Source organism: Pungitius pungitius, chromosome 10, assembly GCF_949316345.1.
Source record: "Pungitius pungitius chromosome 10, fPunPun2.1, whole genome shotgun sequence".
Lineage (NCBI taxonomy): Eukaryota > Metazoa > Chordata > Actinopteri > Perciformes > Gasterosteidae > Pungitius > Pungitius pungitius.
Genome location: NC_084909.1, coordinates 1,905,030 through 1,919,731, shown reverse-complemented (window position 1 = coordinate 1,919,731; position 14,702 = coordinate 1,905,030). Strand labels below are relative to the sequence as shown.

Here is a 14,702-nt window from a genome sequence, read left to right as displayed (position 1 = left end):
TGTGCGTGGGAGTGTGTCAGAGGTGCCGTGTGCGACTTCCTCATTCCGAGCTGCGCGCACGCTGTTAGTTTGTGGAAACCAGAAGAGCGTCTTTAATTTCTCCAAAAAGGTCCACCGCCTGCGTCACTGGGTCTTTTCCTGCTGCTGGACAACGGGTGACAGGGTGAGGGGGGGGGGGGGGGTGGGGGTGGGGGGGCTACGTTTGGCAACATCACGATAATGATGACTTTCTTTGAGCAGCATTAAAAAGTCTCTCTGATACAAACCGTCACAGCAAACACCTTCCACTCAAGAGTGTTTCTTACCGAGTTTGACAACCGAGGAGATTGAGGCTCGGCGACACATTCGATACGACGGCAATACCGATAATGGCGAGGGGCGACTTCGCCGAGAGCCAATTGTCATTCCGCCGCCGTCTGGTCATCAGCGCAGCGGCTTACTGCCGATATGGGTTCATCGGAGAGACACAACGCCACAGTGATTGATAAATACTATAATGGAATACTATGCACGACTGTGGGTGTCTCTCGGCTTCCCTCTGATAATACAAGGGTGTAGTGTGTGTGTGTGTGTCTCTCACACACTTGTGTGTGTAGCTCGAGCCCAATGGCAGCACGGTGTGAGGGCTTCGGTTCAGACGTGATGGCGGGTGAGGGGGGGGGAGACAGCTCATGAGTCCACACAAGATCTACGCGGCCCGATAAATACTAAATCTGAAACAACGAAACCAGGGGTGGGGGGGGGGGGGGGGGTAGAAAAGCATCACACGACGGAGGTACCGGAGGCCACTGCATGCAACGCACAACACACGCCGCGCCACCACAGCAACAACGGGGCCGGTAGACTTCTGCGGCGCCCTCTGGCGGCCGTGGAGTTTGCAGCGCCGGGGGGGGGGGGGGGGGGGGGGGAAGGAGACAAGGACCTAGGCGTGCTCCAGGAGCCACTGGAAGAGGGGCACGCGGTGCGGCTCCCTGCCCGCCTGCGGCGCCCCCTCGTCCCTGGGCGGGCCGTGCGCCTGGGCCTCCTCGCAGTAGCGCAGCAGCGTGTGCAGCAGCTCCCCCACCCTGCACCTCCTCTCCCGGAGCCTCTGGATCACCGCTGGCAGCTGAAAGGGCACGCGGTGATCACACGGTCACTTTGATGATCAAAAAAGACGCGCCGCGGGGTAGATTTATGAGTATCGCACACTGTGCGGGGGGGGGAGCTCTAAAGAGGAGATATGAAATAGTAGCGAAGCCGCCTTGTGTAGGAAAGGCTAATCAATGTTATCTATGCCGCCCATTAAGAATAAGAGATAAGAAATACATGTTGGGAATTAGGGGCCTGTGATGTATTGTATAACTGGTCGATAACAGAGGGGGGGAGGGGGGGCAATGGGCCAATCACCTGCTGGAGCTCTCTGTCGGGACCCAGCTGGATCAAGGGGATGTCGGCCATGGAGGCCGCCATCCACTGCAGCATGCTCCTGAGCTGGGGGTCGAGGGTCACGTGCTGGGGGCCGCGCCCCAACTCCCTGACGTCAGAGTTCACCACGAGCAGCGCGGCCCTGGGGGGCGCCGCCTGAGTCCTGTCCACGCAGAGCGTCCCTGCAGCAGAGGGAACACGTGGCCGAGTCACGATGAACAAAATGCAATTTCATGAGATTCAGACGGATACTAGAAGTGATGTATGTAGCGGTCATGTAGCCCTCCCCCCCCCCCCCCCTCCGGGCTTCACAGACACACACAGACTGTGGAGGGAGTGGAGTTGTTGAATGAGCATTAGTGTGTCTGAATACGGGGGCGGTAAAATCCCCGGCTCCAACACACTCAGACAGACGCACAGCCGGCTGGAATTAACCCCGACTATTAAAGAGTCTCAAAGAGTGGAAAGAGCAAGACCTCAAGTTAAGGGGGGGTGGGGGGGGGGAACAAACCGATAAAGAGCCCTTACCGCTGGACTCCTCTTTGGCCTCGGTCTCCTTCTCCTCCGTGTGGTCGCTGTTGGGTGGGAAATGTCACACAGGTTAGTGAGAAGAGAACAAGGGACCTGGGAGGGAGGGGGGGGGGGGGGGGGGGCACAAGGCCGCATGCAGGGAGACGCGTGAGCCGACGGCGCAACGTGCACTGTAGTCATAGCAACCACAATCACTTATTTCATTTCTACATTCCAGCGAGTTACTTTTCGGACGCCTAAGGACACTTTGATCGGTGGGGGGGGGGGGTGGTGGGGCTTTTTCCAAAGAAAGGTGCAAATGTTTGCCGTCAACAGCCACCTCTCTACTAAGACGTTTACTTTACCGCTCAATATGATTGGAAGGAAATCCCCCCCCCCCCTCTCCAGAGAGGACACTGGTTTTATGAATAGGGTCAAAAAGCAGAAGAGAGGAACTAAAACTAAGGGACGCTAGAAGCCACACAGCCGTCCATTAAAGGACGTCGTAGCTTCACCTCTCATCCATTTGTTGCAACTGGCTTACTAATAGTAAATGTGAAATTGTTTGAATAAGAAAGTCAAATTAAACCAGCTCTGAATGTGTGGGAAAGCTGCCACCTAATGGCCCGGTTCTGAAGCGATCCTCGGTGCTGAATGTACGAAATGCTCACTTCTCAAAGGGGATCATTGGGAGGGAGGATCGAGGGAGTTTCATTCGTCACACTCTCTTGGGATGTTGACGGAATGGAAGCAGAAATCACAGGAGTCTGGACTGCAGTATTAATGTAAAGAGGACAAGCCCCCCCCCCCCCCCCCCCCCTAAATATGCCAAATGCCCTACAAATGATCCCCCTTTGAAGAAAACAAAATGACGAAGATGAAAGCAACGCTGCATGCAGACGTTACTGCCAACAAGCGCGCGCCGCGTCAAAACGACTGTTTGTGGTCATGCAAGTCGCTGGTGGTTCCGAGGATGAGACAAAGGACGGACCAAAACGCCATGGCGCTGCGATTGGGTTACCGAGGCGATGGCTTGTATTCGGCTTCATAGTAAATATAATGAATCGACTTATTTTTCTTTGTCCCATTCTGGGTGACCCCCCCCCCCAGTCTTATGGGCTCAGGCCTTTTCTTTAAAAATACAAAAAAATAAAAAAAGGCTGGCGACCAACCTGTCAGAGGGAGAGAAGGACATGCGCTCCTCACACGCCTCCCCCTCCAGGCCCAGGCTGCTCCAGCTGCTGCTGTTCCCATTGCTGCTGGAGAGAGAAAGACGGGTAACGCACCGCTGTGACTCCGCCCCCCCCCCCCGCCGCCCGCCGCCACGCTCTCCCCAGGGATCGCGCGTGACGTTCACTCTGCACGCGAGATCACTGCGTTCTCGCCCTCGCACAACACGGGTTGATCCCGTGGGAACCAGCTGGCACCAGCACCACAACAACAACAACAACGCCACACGCTATCTGTAGTTAGTCAATGATTAGCCGGCTGGCTGGAACGTGCAGGCCGCATGGCGTGCAGCACTCGATCGCTTTGTGATGCCTATAAATAGCTTCTGTTAAATGCATTACGTCTTTCTCTCTGTGGTTTCAGCGAATGACACATGCCAAGAGTTTTTTTTAATTTTTTTTTCCTTCGATGAGACATTTGACGTGTTTTTTTTTCCTTCCGTTGCGTGGATACGGGTGTGGTGGCCGCTTTGAAGGCGGGCTTAATGGACTGCACACGGCGGACTTTGTTCCTGCAGAAACACTGCCTGAAGCACTCAGAAGACACACCTTTAGAAAACATAACCATGCAGTAACTTGGCCCCGAAAAAACAATTGCGTTCTTTTCGGGATCGTGGGAAAGAATCTACAATGTTGTCAGTTTTGCTTCCATAGAGACGTCAGCCTTTCACCAGAAATGTCAACAGCTCGCCTCCCAGAGGCTGGAGACTTGTGTGTGCGATGTGTCGCTCACTCAGTCCCACTCGCATCCTGTTTTCCTGCATAAATACATCCAAAGAGTGACACCCGACAACATAAAAGGCCCATTATGTCACAACTACTACTTGTGCCGATCCCCGTGGAGCGTTTCGCAAACATTCGGGGAACAACTGATAATTGAATTTCTGCTAAATGAGGTTAGCAATCAGCTCCTCTGTGCCCTGTGCCGAGCTTGGAAAGCAGTGTTTCCGTACCGCTGCTCCGGGGAGACGAACGATGACCTCATTCTTTAAATCCCTCGCCTACAACTGCACGGGAATAGATGCTGCTGCGTCAGCACTTTCCTGTGGGAATTCAACTGGGCTTTTCCACACAATAGGGTTCCAAAGTCACATGCCATTAATTATCTTATCGTATGCATCAGGATGAGATCACATTATTTAGTAGTAGAAGACGTATTACTCATTTACCAGATGCACACTTCGTGGTTAGATACATGGCTAACAGCACTGTGCTCCTCGGTGTGCGATGTGTGAGGCGGCTGCATACCTGTCGCTGAGGTGGAGGAAGCTGCTGTTGTCGTCCGGGTGCTCATCCTCGAAGCTCAGGTTGGACCAGCTGCCCAGACTGTCGTCCCCTACGCTCAGCTGCTGGGACACGGAGGACTCGGGGGCTTCCCTCCCTGGGAAGCTACAAAAAGGCACAGACAGGTACAGAAAGGTGTATTTAAATGGCATGTAAGAAGTATATCTGGTGGCTTTAAAGTACCATACTCTTTTGTGTTATCATCGAAAAGGCCTGTACGCTACAATACGACTCGCGTGGCGTGGTCACCTGATGCTGGCGCTCTGGCAGACGTTGGTCAGGGCCGACGTCATGATCTCGGCTGTCAGGCTCTCGGCGTAGCTGGTCCCGTCGTGGCCGATGCCGCTGTCGGCGTTGAGGCTGGTGTTGCTCAGCTCGCGCTTCGCCGTGTCCATCGCCATGGAGACCATCCCCTCGGCGAACACCGCCCGGCGGTCCCGGTCAATGTGGATCTTGGGAATCTCCGGGCCGGGCAGACGCTCGGCCCTCGCCTGGCACTCCGGGGCCCTTTTGCCCCTCTGCGCGACGCGCTGGGGGGGCCGCCTGCTGTGCTTGGCGCAGTACGGGCACTCCTGGACCTGACAACAACGGCACGTCCTCGCCGCCATCGCGTGGCCCAGTGACGGCCCCTCGGACGCCCTCTGGGTGTGAGCGTGCCCGTCCGGGCCTCGGGTCCTGTGCCGCTCCCGGGACAACAGTCCCGCCGACGCCAGGCTCATCTTCAGAGTGTCATCAACTATTTTCCTGGCATAATGCTCGATGACCTGCATCACCCGGCTCCTGTGGCCCCCGTCGTACAGGCTCCCTGTGCTGTGGTAATGCCGGCCCCTCCCCTCCTTAGGCAACAGGGGGCAAGAGAAGGAGTTCCTGACGAGACCCTCGGCCATGTCTTCCAGCTTGGACCTCTTGTACAGGCAGGAGTCGGTGAGAGACTTGGGCAGCCGCGCCGAGGAGAGGTGCAGCTTGCGCGTCACGTCACAGGTGATGTTGTAGGCCAAGGACTCGGCGAAGCTGACCAGGTCCATGTACTCCCGCCGACTTTGCTCTTCGGAGTCCTTGCAGACACACCGAGCATCTTTGGCCTGCGGAGAAACCGCCGACTCGGCGCCGTCCTTGGCTGGAGACGCCTCACCGCCAGAGGCCTTCCATTCATCGGGCAGCGACTTGGACGAGTGGAGGCGGGCGCCGGAGGACCTCTGCTTGATCCTGCGACCGGCGTGAGCCAAGCCCAGTTTTATGGAGCGGTAAGCCAGCCGGCTGGCGTAGTGGTCCAGGACCAACTCCCTGCTGCCGCCCTCTTTCTTCAGCACCCTGATGAGGTAGCCGGCATATTCGTCGGTCACACTCTCGCAGCTGGGATACTCGGAGGAGAGGCCAGAGCTGGAGCTGGACGCGGTGCTCGAGGTGGAGGCGGGAGACCGGAAGACGGAGGCTACGAGCTCGTGAGACCACTGCTCGGCCAGCCGTGCCCCCCGGGAGTCTCTGCTCTGGTCTGTGCTGGGCGGAGACTGGTGGTGCTGTTGTTGTTGGTGGTGGTGGTGCAAACACTCAGAACAAGCTTGGTCAAAGCTTCGCCTTCTGTGGTACGGACACTGCTGTGCGGAGCTCACCATCCTCTTCACGTCGTTGATGACCCCCCCCGCCACCTCCCCGGCGTACACCCACAAGGTGTTCAGGGTCTGCTCTGAGAACTGGGCCACGCTGTCCCTCCTCTGCTCGCCGCCCTTGCTCTCCCCTCCCTCCTCCTCCTCCTCCCCCTCCCCGTCCTCCTCCTCTTCTGCCACTCCTAGGGTGTCCATCTCTGTTGCCATGGAGACAATGTGGCAGGCCAACCGCTCAGCATAGTGGAGGGCTTCCTTGTTGGACATTCCGCGAGCGGACACCTGGTTGGCTTCGCGCCGGCCGCCCCCCAACTCTGAACATCTGTCGGTGGCACCAACGCGGCCCTCTTCTGCCAACTCTTCCTCCTCTTCGTCCTCATTGCCGTCTGCCTCCTCGCTGAGAGACCTCATCAGTTTGAGCATGAACTCCGCCTTGTCTTCCTCGGGGGTCAGGTCCTTTGGTCCCGGGCCAGGCTCGGGCTGATCGTGAGGAGTAGGCGGGGGGGTAGCGGGAGAAAATTCATTAGCCAGCTTGCTTTTCAGCTTCTTGGAGAAGCGCTTTATCTGTCTCTCCTTGGACACCTCGCTGGGCTGCTGGGGAGTGGAAGGGGGGGTGCCGGGCGTGCCGCCGGATTTCTGCCCGGAGCCCGGAGCCGAGTCGTCAACGGGCACCCTCCGGGGTCCGACCGCCTCGGCCCCCGGCACGTCCAGAGTGTGCATCGTCACGGCTCTCCTCTGGCTTTGAGAGCCGGCTTGAAAGGAAACGTGAGGGATGCCGTGATCTGTTGCCGGGTCGACGGGTCCACCCATCCTAACGTAGCCAGAATCCCTACAGTCATATCTGAAGCCGGCTCCCTGCTCCGACGGGGAGTCCGGAGCCTCATAATTAAACGCCTCTGGCTTGGAAGAAGAGTCCCTTCTGCTATTGATGCTCTTTGTAAAGAAATCAGCGCAGTCACCAAAGCTCTTCTTCATCTTAGATGCCGTCATTAGCTCACAAGCCTCAGTTACTATCAAATCCACCATGTTGCCAGAGAAGTTTTGGAATGGGGACTTTCCTTGGGAGGGTTCTTCTCCAGGCGTTGGGGTCTGCGTCCCGTGACTGGAAAGGTTCGTTTGGGTCGATGTGTTGCTGTCGGAGGAAGACGCGGTTCCCCTCTTGGGGCCGACCGGTTGGACATCCGACGAGCTGGACGAACCGGTCTCCTCAGAGTCCTGCAGGTGGGAGAGGGCTTCGCCTGCTTGGGGCACAGGAATGCAGCTGGCCATGCCCGACACGGTGAACAGGGCTTTCTTCACCGTGCGGGTAGCCTCCTCCCCCGAGGGCCCGGGAACCGCTGCAGCCGAGCTGGAACTTAACACCTGCTGGTGGGCGAAGGTACTGCAGGTCTGGGCGCCACCGTTCTCTGCACTGACATAACAGATGTTGTCCAAGGAGACGCTAATAGCCGCCTGGCTGGTGAAGGAAACATCAGCCTGAGACAGCTCTATGAAGGCCTCTTGGATAACAGACTCAGACAAGTCTGAAGCATACGAGGAAACAACCTCTTCTTCTTCTTCTTCTTCATCCTCCTCCTCCTCCTCCTCCCCTTGCCTCTGGCCAAAGGACCAATCGCTCGGCGTCAGAGGGGTTGAGGGGTGGGAGAACTGACACACCTCCATGATGCCTTCAAACACCAGCTCTTCTGCCAGATCGGCAGCAAAACACGTCACGGTGTCGTGGAAAATCTGCTTCTTCACCGTCAGGAAGTCCTTCAGCGCCCCAGACACGGCTTCTCCCACCAGGAAGCCGGCCAATCCGTTGATCGCTCGCTCTTTTAACACGTAGGCGTGGCGCATGCCAATCTCGTGGAAGGCCATCTGGAACACGGAGGAGGTGAGCCGGGCAGCCAGGTGACACAAGGTGGTGGTGCAGGAGGAAACGCCTTTTTGGAGGTCTCGCAAAGCGCTGCCCAGGCTCATCTCCACCAGGTCAGTGGCGAACCTCTGGATGCCGTCCTTCAGGGACTGGGACTTCTTCTGCAGCGCGGCCACCGTCACCGTCTCCTGTATTTCGGAGAGCTTCATCAGGTAGCCCGATGCGTTCTGGAACTCCTTGTGGCAGACGCAGCTGAGATTCTTGTTGTCACTGATGTCAACGGCGGCCTGGTAGCCACACACAGACCCCAGAATTTCTTTGGAGAGACTGCTGGCGAAGTCCGAGTAGGTCTTGTACAGAGAGCAGAGCTCCTGGGGTTTACGCAGCTCGGAGCCGTCCCGTCCATCCTCGTCCGCCCTCCAGAAGCACTCCAGCGGGCTGCTGGAGTCCACCAGGGGGCTGAAGGCCGAGGAGCTGACGGGGCTGAAGAGCGGGCCGCCGTTCTCCTCGGAGGGCGTCTGAACCGGGCGAGGGGAGTCGGGCACCTCGGAGCGAAGGGAGTACGGGGAGCCCGGCTTCAGAGGCGTCGGCTTTTTCACGTTGGCCGGGAGGGTGGGCCGGTCGAAGCGGTGCGGATTCATCCCTTTGGTGGAGCAGCCCCGCGAGACGTATTTGGACGCCGAGCGGCCGGCCTGCTTCTGGGCCGCCGGGGGGCTGGTGGCGTCCAGAGGCAGAGCCAGGGCGCCGTGGTCCGAGCTGAGCTCCTCGGGGTCGTCGAACTGGTCGAAGCTGTCGAAGAATTCACTGACTTCCGAGTCAGAGTCCTCAACCCGATCGCTGGGCCCCCCTGGAACCTGGGGGATGTCCAGCTTGGCCAGCAGGCTCTTCTGGTAGCCCACCTCGTCGAGGAAGATGATGGGACTGGGGCTGGAGCAGTCGGAGTCTTCCGAATCGCTGGCATTCGTCAGAGGGGAGGGGCGACGGCCCCCGGGACTGCAGTAAGTCCATTGAGACTCCACGCACGATGACTTCTGCACCGTGACGGACACTTCGGGACCAGGATGAAGTTTTCCCGAATGATTCTTCTTCGAAGACGAGCTGACGATGACGCGGGCGCCGGAGAATTCCTTTTTTCTCTTGTGGGCCGGGACGGTCTGTGAAGCCACGTCGCGCTTCTTAAAATGGGGATAGGAAGCTGCAGCTGTGAAGATGGACCATGCAAAAGAGAGAAATATGTCAGCCACGAATAAAGATGACTAAAACACTCACACCCACTGAGCATTTCTTAAATAAGATAAAACGATAGAAAAGTGCATCCCAACTAGAAAAAAAACAAACCCTAATCAGACATTTTTTAAAGCTACTTTCATTGGAAATTAGGGCGGTATAATAAGGCTAGTAAACATTAAGTGTTTGACCTACAGGGATTGTCTCCTGTGTCGTCCTCCTCCAGATGCTCCAGGGCTGTGACAAAGTCGTCCTCGATGGATGAGACCGACTGGTTGGTGTCGTCTTCCTCCGGGTGACCGGGCCCGGCGCCGCCGCCGCGCTGCAGAGCCTGCAGCTCCAGAGCGTAGCGCACGCCGGCCATGTAGCCGCCGAGCAAGCCCACCAAGGACGCCACGGTGGCTTGGGGATGGACGCTGGTGTTGGGATTGTGCCTCAGCACACACACCGCCTTCAACCAACACTAAAGGCAGCACAGGAAGAGATAAAGAGAAGAGAAAAAGGGAGAGTGAAATATGGAACATTACATCACCTGATTTAGAAGGTAATGACAGCTTTTTTTTTGTAAGCGATCTTGTAAACGACTTCCTAAAATCAGCAGCAGCAGCTGATCATGATGATGATGATGATGTTGTGAAAGAGCGTAGCAAATTAAACTGCGTTCAGATGGGAATATGTCTGTTTGCATGTGACTTAGTGCAAGCCCTCTCCGTCCTGCAGAGAGGTGGGAGGTCTCACTGTCTGAAACGGAAGACAAAGCCACAGAGCAGGGCGTGTGTGTGTGTGTGTGTGTACACTGCACCGCACACCACACACTGCACACAGGACTAGGAAGGACTAGCCTGCAGGAGTGGGCTGGAAAAACATCCCAAGTGCACTTCTTCAAAAGCCTGAGAGCGACGCGGTGTGTCGGGTTACATGGCGGGACGGACGCGGCCATGAATGTGGGGAAACCGTTTAGTTGGCAAATGCGAGAACTTTAGGGAGACAACAAAAGTGACCATCCCAGGAAAGTTCTACCAATTATACATTAAATTGATATTAAGACAAGAAGGGTTGGATTCACACTTATGACACTATCAGCACTTGTTGAGTGACCCTAACTTTACATTTTTCAACAGAAATGATTCAAACAGGAACAAAGTCCATGAAAGTTTTCCCTCTTTGTTTAAGTAAAGAAGAGTACAGCAGCTCGTTCGTACTTCCTCTTTGCTCTCTCCATGCAACTTCCATGCTCACTTCCGCTTTACTCAACACGCTGGCCGAGCACATTCCTTCCGTATGAAAGATCGGTCCCCTACCTGAGGCCCGGCGTCCTTGTGCTCAGCCAGCCTGCGGGAGTCTTTGAGCAGCACGACCTCGTCGTTTTTGAGGCTGTGAACGTGGAGGGACCTCAGAAGCTCACACAGCCCTCCTGGCATAGCAAACAGAGCCTGGGGAAGAAGAACAAGAAGAAGAAGACACAAAATCACCTTCTTCTGTCGGTCAAATGGGCTTGACATTGCAAACATTAGCATCACCTCGGACCATCGGTGCCACATTAGAATTGTGTCAATAAGACTGTAGTTATGAAAAACCTACCTGCTGGGTGACATCATCTCCTTCACATTGGCCAGGCAGACACACAAAATTAATCTGAAAGAGCACAGGTGATGGTCAGCATTGATTACGTCTCCGTTTTCTCTGCCGTTTGGGGAGGGGGGGGGGGAGACAAACCTCGATCAGCCTCGTGGCGTCTCTGATTGGCAGCTCGACGCCAACGCTGCAGAGCTCCTTCTTGTTCCTAAAGATGCTCTTCACCCACTGCGGCCCGCCGTCACGCACAGTCTGCAAACACACAGCCCGAGTGCATGGTTTACCCGACAGAAGTAACGTGTGTACACATGTGTGCGAAGGATGGCTGAGAACAATTTGCCCGCCGGACCTGCTTCGTCATACAAGGTGCGAATGAATGAATAAACGACCCGATTGTCACGGCAGCTGTAACGAATCAGAATGGAACGAACCTCTCTCCGGACCGACGCCCTGGACCTTATGGGGACTCCCCGAATACGTGCGCAGGCATCCATGGCAACGGAGGAGCTGCACGTGGCTGGCTGACGGGGGGGGGGGCGGCCCACCTGAAAGGAGAAAGGAGAAATGCATCAATCAACGAGTCCTCGGCAGCGCGGCCCGGCGACGGGTCACATGGCGAGGCGGCGACGAGCTCAGTGCACAAAGAGGGATTCCCGCTGTGTCTACAGGAGGCATCATGTGACCGAGTCGCCGGGTTCACATTGCAACAAAGAGCCACGGCGTCGGCGCCATTCACTGATTCATTGAACCAACAGCGGGATCAATGGGACAAAGCCTGTGGACAAACACGAGGAGGCAATATAGTTGCCCTTGTGGTTGGTCAACATTTTTGGAGGAATTATACAGCTCGTCTTGTAAACCGCGTTGTCTTCGAACCCCCGTGTAAAAATAACCAGACTAAAGCGCTTCAGAGTGGGCCTGGACTTGTCCTGCTGGTGAAGATAAGCTATAGAAGGCCTCGCTTCTTTGATATTCTTTAAACATCCCCGGCCCGCATCAAACGGAGAGGCGAGGGAACAGGGGCGTGCGCGCCGTGAAAAACACACTCGCTAAGCAGCAGGGTGAGGGAGGCAAAATATTTACAGTGTACAAGAAGCAAAAGTTTCCCAAGAAATCCAAGCCTCCCCTTTGAGGTACGGCCCAAAGCAGCTAGAGGAGTCTAGACAACATCGATCAGCCCATCCTGCGTCCTGAGAACCAGAGGCGTAGCACGCATGCCACTGGCTTCCTCTGCTGATCCGGGACCTCCTGGCTTTCCCATGGACGCGTCGCTAGGCCGTGCAGAAACAACACGGCCAGCTGCCGCTGCCTAACCGCAACTATGCCGTACATGCCGATGTCGCTCACAAGACAAGCAGGCACAATGGAGGCTGTTATGTCTGTGGCTATCTGGGACAGGGATGATCAACATGAAGTACTAATCTGCTTTGCTTTGCTTTTTTTTTTTTTTTTAAAGCCTGGGACGGTTCATGTGGGGTGAACACTTATCACAGTATTTAGTGGTACGCTGTTTGAGAATCAAAGCAATTGGCCTCAATTGCCAACTTGTGCAACAGTTGTGTTTGCATAATGCAAAAAATATTCGGTACTAGTCATATTATGGAAAAACTGCAATTAGGTCTCGGCTTAAACAAATCCTCAAGGGCTCACGAAGCTAATTTGGATTGTTTAAGGGAAGCTGCATTGAAGCTGAGCAAACCCCTGATTCAAAACCGCTGTTTGTGATCATCTTAGAAGGGCGACGGCAAAACAAGAAACTGTGTAGTCTCAAAATCCTGTTTGCTTTGCGGGGCTGATGTGGGCCAACTATGGAGCACAAGTGTGGGTGGCCGGAAAAGACGGATAAACAGAACTGCGGAGGGACAAGCACAGCCTGGAAGGAGAGAGGGAGGGAGGGGGAGGGAGGGGGAGAGAGAGCGAGAGAGTGAGTCCACATCCTAATGTAAAACGTATTGTTTCTGATTCGTCAACCGGTCACTCGTTTTGGTTGACCAGACCCAGCGATGTGGTGCTGGAGACGCTCCACCGCAGAGGTCAAGTCATCTGGAAAGGATTCTGAACGATGAGTCATTGCGACCTACGTGTCGGTCTGTCATTTGTAGGAGGAGCACAGCAGGTGTTACTGATTAAGTGGACCCGCAATACGGGGATCGCAAAACCCGAGACGGAGAAACAGGATTTACCGGTCATGTTCACACCAGCAAACGTTTCTACACGTCGCATTAGACGTCTTGCTCGGAGACACAGTGATGTCAGAGCTCTAACTTCATCAAGCTTTGATCGATTGCGTTTATAATTACTTATTATTACTTCTCCAGACGATGCTAGAAAAACTGCTAAGACACTATTTTGATGCGATGTCCTTGGATTTAAGAAATGTCAGCATTATGAGGTCACAGATGCAAAAGCTACATGTAGTCATGGGTATCTCGACTATCCAGAGCCAATTGAACGTCACAAGGCAGGGTCTACTTGATGTGTGTGTGTGTGTGTCCTTCCCTTGCAGTGTCCCCCCCCCCCCTCTGTGCTGGTCTCTCTGGCCCCTTGCTGCGCACCCACCATTTAATGTGCATCATGTTCTAACTGACCGCTGTGTGATGGCAGCAACGTGACGTAACACAACACGATTTGTTGACGTTGACGACCTGCTACACAACAAGCGTAACCTCCGGCGTAACACGTGACAGGCCCGCCCATCTGCGTCGCAGACCCCCTTAACACCCGTGAAATGAACCCGAGGAGGATGTTACGGCTCGTCGGGCTGGTCCCGGTCCCGGTCCCGGTCCCCCTCCCCCGCAGCAGGCCACACCGTGCGGATGCTGGTGTTGATTCAGGACCACTCGGGCTCCGCGCTAACGCAACACAACACAACACAACACACACACACGTCGCTGGACAGCGAGACAATAATAAATCACTTCTCAACGCATCGCGGAGGGAGAGGAAAAACGAAACAAAAAACGATTGAAATAAAACCACAGAGACAACGAAGAGTCACCCGCAGCCCAATCGAACCCGGCTGCTTAGCTGACAAGCTGTCAATCACCCGCAGCTAGCGGCGGAACCAGGCCGCTCGCGCCTCGGTCCGCGCTGTCGCCTCAACGGCGCTAGCTCGCGCCTAGCCACCGAGCTAACGGTAACGTTGGCGGTTGGATCCAAATACCTGAACCGGCAGCAACCCGTGGTCCTATCGGTCCGCTCCGGGCACAGCTGTGCGCCGTAGGGAAGTCGTGGTGGCCTCGCCGCTCGGTGTCGGGACTCCCGCAGCGGGTTGACGGTATAGCCGCCGCGCTCCGACGCGCGGTCCGCAAACGATTCGTCCGTTGTGAACTCTTCTCTCGGACCGGCAACGTAACGGACGTGGGTGCAGCAATTCGACCACCGTGGTTTTTCCCAAAACCGATTTGATTATTGCAGTTGTACAGTGAAAGGTGACTGACCCATGGTCGTTTGCGCGCAGTGAAATGGATGCGATGTAAATGTAATTTAACGGAAAACGGCGAGATGATTTTCTTGGCTTAACCTAGATTTCAGCATTTCTCTCGGTAAAAAAAAACCTGTATTAAAATCGGACAAGTTCTAAATGATATACAGACTTTACCTCCTTACGATTCGATTTCACAGGTTCTCATAATTGGTTCGGATTCCCCATTTCCTGATGAACAGCGCTTTTCCCATGTAAACAAGAGTGATGAGGCATCACCAATCGCACTCCGATAAAAAGATGTCTGTCGCACTCCGTCACTGTCGAACACAGAAACATCGAACCGCGGGGCGTTTTGAATGGTTCTTAAGTTTACATTTAATTTTTAAAACGTTGGGATGTTTTATTTGGAATACATTACTGTAGTGTAACGTCAAATAAAATGATGTATAATTGAATGCATCCAAGCTCTTTCAATTTAAATATATAATATTTTCTTTTATCTGCAAGATCACCCTTTGCTCCTTGCAACAAGCATTCACCAGACATATAAATATGGTGTCATATGCACAGGTTTGTCAATGGCATTC

At 54.9% G+C, this 14,702-nt stretch overlaps 2 protein-coding genes across 5 annotated transcripts in view; one reads left to right on the top strand and one right to left on the bottom strand.

Annotated features, from left to right (window-relative positions):
* Positions 1-14,702, top strand: part of idh1 (isocitrate dehydrogenase (NADP(+)) 1) — an 80,851-nt gene that overhangs the window by 51,341 nt on the left and 14,808 nt on the right. The window lies entirely within an intron of this gene.
* On the bottom strand, positions 228-14,395 carry akap11 (A kinase (PRKA) anchor protein 11). 4 transcript variants are annotated; one of them, XM_062564900.1, is made up of 12 exons: positions 14,290-14,395; positions 11,120-11,233; positions 10,830-10,940; positions 10,695-10,748; positions 10,415-10,546; positions 9,309-9,576; positions 4,677-9,087; positions 4,392-4,532; positions 3,087-3,173; positions 1,933-1,979; positions 1,387-1,586; positions 228-1,105 (listed from the first exon to the last, which is right to left on the bottom strand). In XM_062564900.1, the coding sequence occupies exons 2-12, from the start codon at positions 11,180-11,182 to the stop codon at positions 923-925; spliced, it is 5,697 nt and encodes a 1,898-aa protein (XP_062420884.1). In that variant the 5' UTR covers positions 11,183-11,233; positions 14,290-14,395; the 3' UTR covers positions 228-922. The 4 variants fall into 4 exon arrangements, with proteins under 4 accessions (XP_062420884.1, XP_062420883.1, XP_062420885.1 ...); XM_062564899.1 differs by lacking the exon at positions 14,290-14,395 and adding an exon at positions 13,852-14,266; XM_062564901.1 differs by lacking the exon at positions 14,290-14,395 and adding an exon at positions 13,852-14,266 and having other exon boundaries at positions 3,087-3,170.

What these genes read in the sequence shown, in the direction of transcription:
- akap11 (XM_062564900.1), bottom strand. Translation starts at nt 11,182, where the DNA reads ATGGATGCCTGCGCACGTATTCGGGGAGTCCCCATAAGGTCCAGGGCG. An exon ending in CGACACAGGAGACAATCCCT is followed by an intron (nt 9,088 to 9,308) that starts GTAGGTCAAACA and finishes CCATCTTCACAG; the next exon opens with CTGCAGCTTCCTATCCCCAT. An exon ending in GGCCAAAGAGGAGTCCAGCG is followed by an intron (nt 1,587 to 1,932) that starts GTAAGGGCTCTT and finishes CCTCTGCTGCAG; the next exon opens with GGACGCTCTGCGTGGACAGG.